General features: G+C 38.8%; 1 protein-coding gene across 9 annotated transcripts in view; it reads right to left on the reverse strand.

The window, feature by feature from the left end:
* Positions 1-1,733: 1,733 nt before the first annotated feature.
* The window catches only part of LOC135098099 (syntaxin-binding protein 5-like), a 24,801-nt gene continuing 20,458 nt past the window's right edge, over positions 1,734-6,076 (reverse strand). For 8 of the 9 annotated variants that reach the window (XM_064000302.1, XM_064000301.1, XM_064000309.1 and 5 more), the window contains 3 exons: positions 5,825-5,888; positions 4,106-4,214; positions 1,734-3,900 (listed from right to left, as the gene is read on the reverse strand). In XM_064000302.1, the coding sequence (XP_063856372.1) occupies positions 3,512-3,900; positions 4,106-4,214; positions 5,825-5,888 (562 nt within the window). In that variant the 3' untranslated portion in view covers positions 1,734-3,511. Of the gene's footprint in view, positions 3,901-4,105; positions 4,215-5,129; positions 5,249-5,824; positions 5,889-6,076 lie in introns of all 9 variants that reach the window. The other variant, XR_010266560.1, reaches the window with a different exon arrangement.

Raw genomic sequence — 6,076 nt, forward strand, 5'->3', positions numbered from 1 at the left:
ATTATTATTATTATTACATTTTCCTCCTTGTATTTAATTATTATTATTATTATTATTATTATTATTATTATTATTATTATTATTATTATTATTATTATTATTATCATGAATTGTTCTTGTTTATAAATAAAATACTGTAACTGATTATTATTTTTTTTATTCATTTAGACTCTCTCTCTCTCTCTCTCTCTCTCTCTCTCTCTCTCTCTCTCTCTCTCTCTCTCTCTCTCTCTCTCTCTCTCTCTCTCTCTCTCTCTCTCTCTCTCTCTCTCGAATAAAATGACTGGTGAGGAACTCTAATAATTAAAGTGCTAAAAATTCCATTAAACTACGAGAAATAAGACAAATAATTAATGACACACCTAATAACACAAACAAGGAGTAATAAACAAAACTTAAGCCAGAAAACACGAAAAGATAAAACTATCATATAAAGAAATACGAAGTTAAAACAAAATCATGAATATCAAATAAATAACTCACATATAATCAATAAACACGTAAGGAACAGTAAATAAACAATTAAGCCGTTCATTGCAAGGGCCACAGTCAAAGTGAAAAAAAAAATGCTTAGTTAAATACCGAGGCTAAATAAAACAAGGAATTAGACAAATTACAAATAATTAATAAATAAACTCATAAGGAATAATGAATAAACAAAAATTAAGCCAGGAAGACTATTATAATTATAGCAAGGAGACAATATGTATGTATGTATTGTATGTAATTCGAGGTTAAAATGGCTTAAATCTGACCAACAGCAGGCCATAAGTGAAGGTGTTCCTCAAGGCAGGGAAGGGGGAGCAATGAATAGGGGAGGGGCTATAAACTATTGGGGGGATAACAGTCCCAATGACTATTAATTAATGACGCATCCAGTTTAGCGTGTATGTATTTTTCGCGTTGTGATAATTTAAAGGTTTTCTCGCGTTTTTATCTTTATTTATTTATTGATTGATTGATTTTATTTATTTATTTTATTTTTTTGGCAGGTGTTATATTTGTTGAGTGTTTTAAGTAACTGTGGCTCATTGCATCAAAACTCCATTCATTACCTTCGTGGGAAGGTTCAATTTGGCAAGGTTTTTTTTCGCATTTTGGGTTTTGTAGTAAATTATGCATTTTCTCATATTTTTCTTTGCTGGTATTGTCCCTTCCACGCCATATATGACTGGAAAGTTGGGGGCGCCTTCCCCCCCCACCCTCCACTGCTACGTTTTTTTTCTTAATCAGTCAGTCAACCAATCAATCAATCCCTTCATGAATCATACCCATTTCCAGGTGTCACCCCCACCCATAGATCTCTCATTCTGTCATGTATGAACAAGTGCTAAGGGCAAGCTGAACAAGTATAAAGGGCAAGCCAGCTGTCTCTTTTAATATTCTTGCCTGAAATAAGATTACAAATGAGGGTCTATTAATCATCCATTAAATAATCCATTTTTATTGCTTTCTCATTCTTCTTTCTCTGTGTATTGTTAAATTGGATGGTTCTATCATTGTCCCTTCCTGTGTTTTAGTGTGCCATTACCTGTCCTCTCTTCCAGCTGATATTTAGTTTGTACTAAAATAGACTGGCATAACTTTACAATTTATACACAAATAACAACATAAACCAATAATGCATTGATATTATGCATGGTAGGAGTGGACATTTCCACTCTACATCATTAATGAATGCATGATGAGACGCACACTATTACAAAGCTAATGAGTTCAATACAAACATTCAATAACAATTTCAATAACTTTATTAAAAATAGCAATCTTTATAAATCATGAAACCAGAAAACTTTAAGAACCTGGGGCTATAACATCAAATGCACAATAATGCAAACACTTTTTACACACACACACACACACACACAAACACACTCTTTAATGATATTTCCTAATATACAGTATAATTCCAGAGAGAGAGAGAGAGAGAGAGAGAGAGAGAGAGAGAGAGAGAGAGAGAGAGAGAGAGAGAGAGAGAGAGAGAGAGAGAGAGAGAGAGAGAGAGAGAGAGAGAGAGAGAGAGAGAGAGAGAGAGAGAGAGAGAGAGAGAGAGAGAGAGAGAGAGAGAGATATGAACTACCTGGGGTCATAAATGCAAAGTAGAGGTATCAGTCAGGCAAAGCATAGTGCTTGCCTGTCTCATATGGAATGTAAAATCATGGCTTCATATCATTCCAGACCTGGGATTATGGCCAAAAGTTACCAAGCAGTGCTGAGCAAAATCCAGTAGAGTAATATTCAGTATCATTGAATTACTGACAAAGTAAAGATCATTATGTGCAATGATACTCACTACCTAGGAGCATTTCAGGTTACTACCAAGAGTCTGACCATGCTGGCAGGGATGGTTAGGCTACAACACATTACATACTTCTCCATTCAAATCAGTCAGCTGATTAAATGGTGAGTTAAACCATTTTGATCATCTAAATCATATTAAGGCATTGGATGAGACCTGGACAGCTTGGGTCAACACCATACATAGGTACTCCACTACTCTGTGGGAGACACTTGATTGTGGCAAGAGTCATCACAATACCAAACACCATCCTTGACAAAGCACAGCATGGCCCACTCATCCACAGGAACCCAGCCATCTCTAAGGAGCAAATCAATGCTGCCCAGTGTCACTCCTCATCACTTTTAGGGAATAAGAAGTAGATCCCACCCCAGCACCATCTTTACATAGAATATAATACAGAGGATAGAGAAGGAATACAAACAGGGCACATGGTATGGTATAGAACACCAACCCTCACTTTTGGAAAACCCCAGCCACTCAGTAGGAGACCAGCCAGTCACCATGGCTATCACCTGGGGATTCTTAGGAACAGGTGTTAGGTATAGAATGAGAGATAGAGAAAACTCGCAATACATTTAAAGTCTATACGCAATACAATTTCAAGTCTACATAGACAAAAAAATGTTCATGAATTAAATGCAATATTGTAAGTTTTAAATGTTATGTGGTACCTTAGATAGATGGACAGGTCACTTGAGAAGAGAAAATAAGAAATGTCTTAGGAAGAGCATTTTGTCATATGTATGAATATATATGACTGTATGACATAGATGACTGGTGAAGTAGATTTTGTCCCTTATCAGAGTGGTTGTGTAGCTGAAACAAATTAATGATTATCAAAACTGAGACACATTTGAGCTGATTGGTGAATTACAGTTTCAGAATGGATGGGACATACATTGGGATGATAAAACGACTCCAGTCATAAAGTAGACGAAAAAATACTGTAGGGAAGAATGTAAAGGAGTAAAATATGCAACAAAAGAAAGAAAGAAAGAAAGAAAGAGAAAGAAAGAAGAGAGAGAGAGAGAGAGAGAGAGAGAGAGAGAGAGAGAGAGAGAGAGAGAGAGAGAGAGAGAGAGAGAGAGAGAGAGAGAGAGAGAGAGAGAGAGAGAGAGAGAGAGAGAGAGAGAGAGAGAGAGAATGATGTGACATGACATTTTTAAGTACAAATGAGTATATAGTAACCATACACTGATACTTGTCCCCTCATACAGTGATAAGTTTACCCAAACACAATGGACACAGATGGAACTTTTGGAGGCTAGAGTGCTCCAGCTGACTGGTGGACTCCATTTCATTGAGGAGGTCCAGGATTCTTTGCACAGTTGGGCTTTTGGTGGCAGTGGAAGCGGTGGCAGTGGTGGTAGTGGCAGCAGTAACAGTTTTGGTCTTTCTATGGGCAAGTTCTGTAGGATTCATATTCTCCTCATGAGGGACGTCACTGTCAAGGGTCAACACAGCATCAATTCCCTCCTCAGGCAAAGAATGATGGATGCAATTTTCTGTTTCTTGTTGTTGCTCCACCTTTTCAGAGTGCTTGAGGCGCTCGTCAGCCACCTTTCCACTGCTGGTGGGTGTCTCAGACTCACTGGTTCCTGTTCCACATCAAGAGTGTTAGCAGATGCCACTTGTATTTCATCTACTTAGTACATTACATCATTACATAAATAACTGGTGTTATCTGATATTAAAGTGCTAATGAGCAACATGCCACAGAAATCTGTTTATTTCAAGAAAATGATGAAGATAATAATAATGTTTGGTTGCACTTCATAAGATGGCTCAGTTTTTACTACTCACCAAAACTGCTAATGATAGCAACTGGACTCTTAAGGACGCTGCTTATCTTCCCGAGCTGCTCAAGGTCACGATCTGCTTCCTTTTCCTGCACCAGCTTTGATATCAAATCCTGCAGGAAACAACTGTGTTAATTCACATTTTGAATAAATCTAATAGATGAAATTTCACTTACAACACCTTATGTGTCTGGTGACTCATGGAGGACAGATACATCACCTGAGAGTGAATGGTCAGTGAAGAAGTTGACCCTTGATCCTGGCTAATCACATTAAGTACATTAAACACTCCTGTTAACTAATAAATGAGGGGTAGATTTCTCTGGAAGGTTACATTACACTACTTCCCTGGCAAGTATAACTTTAATATTACTTCCGGCCTTCTACTTTTAACACTCCTAAAAATGAATCCTAGTACCCTATTTGCCTTGTTTCTGGCTTCTATGCATTGTTTCCCTAGACGGAGTTCAGAGCTAACTATAACTCCCAAATCTTTCTCGTACCCTGTACCTACCAGAGTTTGGTTGTCTAATGTGTACCTATTGTGTGGGTTTCCTCTACCTACGCTAAGCACTTTGCATTTATTGATATTAAATTGCATTTGCCATCTATCCGTCTATTAGTTCATTCTATCTAAGTCTGCCCGCAAGGCGATGGCATCCGATTCTGACCTAATTAATCTACCTATCTTTGTGTCACCCGCAAATTTACTAACATCACTCTACTAATTCCACTAGAGAGAGAGAGAGAGAGAGAGAGAGAGAGAGAGAGAGAGAGAGAGAGAGAGAGAGAGAGAGAGAGAGAGAGAGAGAGAGAGAGAGAGAGAGAGAGAGAGAGAGAGAGAGAGAGAGAGAGAGAGAGAGAGAGTTAATTTCCTAGTAACAAGTTTAATATATCAAATTAACACACACACACACACACACACACACGCATATACCTCTCTCTCTCTCTCTCTCTCTCTCTCTCTCTCTCTCTCTCTCTCTCTCTCTCTCTCTCTCTCTCTCTCTCTCTCTCTCTCTCTCTCTCACCGTGAGGGAAGACAGTGGAGGTGGGTCTGGCTGAGGCTTGCTTCAGAGTCCAGGTTGTGAGCGAACCATCAGTATGACAACACATAAACTGCTTTCCTTCATGGTGCCAAGACACTGACCTGTGAATGGGAGGTCAGGTCAGGTCAGGTCATATGGGGGTCAGGTCAGGTGATATTAGGAATTTTTTAAGGTTGTAGTGGCAGATTAACAATATTTCTACAGTACTAAAAGGAGGAACACTCTTTAAAAGCTCTAGTTGAAGTGACGCAGGTTCTAAGGGTGTTGTAACAGGTTAGGTTAGGTTAGGTTAGGTTGATAATAATGTCTCTCTCTCTCTCTCTCTCTCTCTCTCTCTCTCTCTCTCTCTCTCTCTCTCTCTCTCTCTCTCTCTCTCTCTCTCTCTCTCTCTCTCTCTTACCTTAGGTTAGGTTAGGTTGATAATATGTCTCTCTCTCTCTCTCTCTCTCTCTCTCTCTCTCTCTCTCTCTCTCTCTCTCTCTCTCTCTCTCTCTCTCTCAATGTCCCTACAAGTTTCTACCTTTAATTCTCTCTCTCTCTCTCTCTCTCTCTCTCTCTCTCTCTCTCTCTCTCTCTCTCTCTCTCTCTCTCTCTCTCTCTCTCTCTCTCTCTCTCTCTCTCTCTCTCTCTCTCAATGTCCCTACAAGTTTCTCTCTCTCTGTCTCTCTCTCTCTCACCTTGCCAGGGTCGACAGGGTTTTCACTAAGATGGACCACTGCGCCAGGGTGTGTCTTGCGTGACCTGCAATAATAGTAGTAGTAGTAGTAGTAGTAGTAGTAGTAGTAGTAGTAGTAGTAGTAGTAGTAGTAGTAGTAGTAGTAGTAGTATTTCAATAGCTTTTAAGAAAGATGCAAAAATTGGGAATATTTGACTTAAACACTACAAATATAATCATCTCTCTCTCTCTCTCTCTCTCTCTCTCTCTCTCT

Source organism: Scylla paramamosain, unplaced genomic scaffold, assembly GCF_035594125.1.
Source record: "Scylla paramamosain isolate STU-SP2022 unplaced genomic scaffold, ASM3559412v1 Contig44, whole genome shotgun sequence".
Taxonomy (NCBI): Eukaryota; Metazoa; Arthropoda; class Malacostraca; order Decapoda; family Portunidae; genus Scylla; species Scylla paramamosain.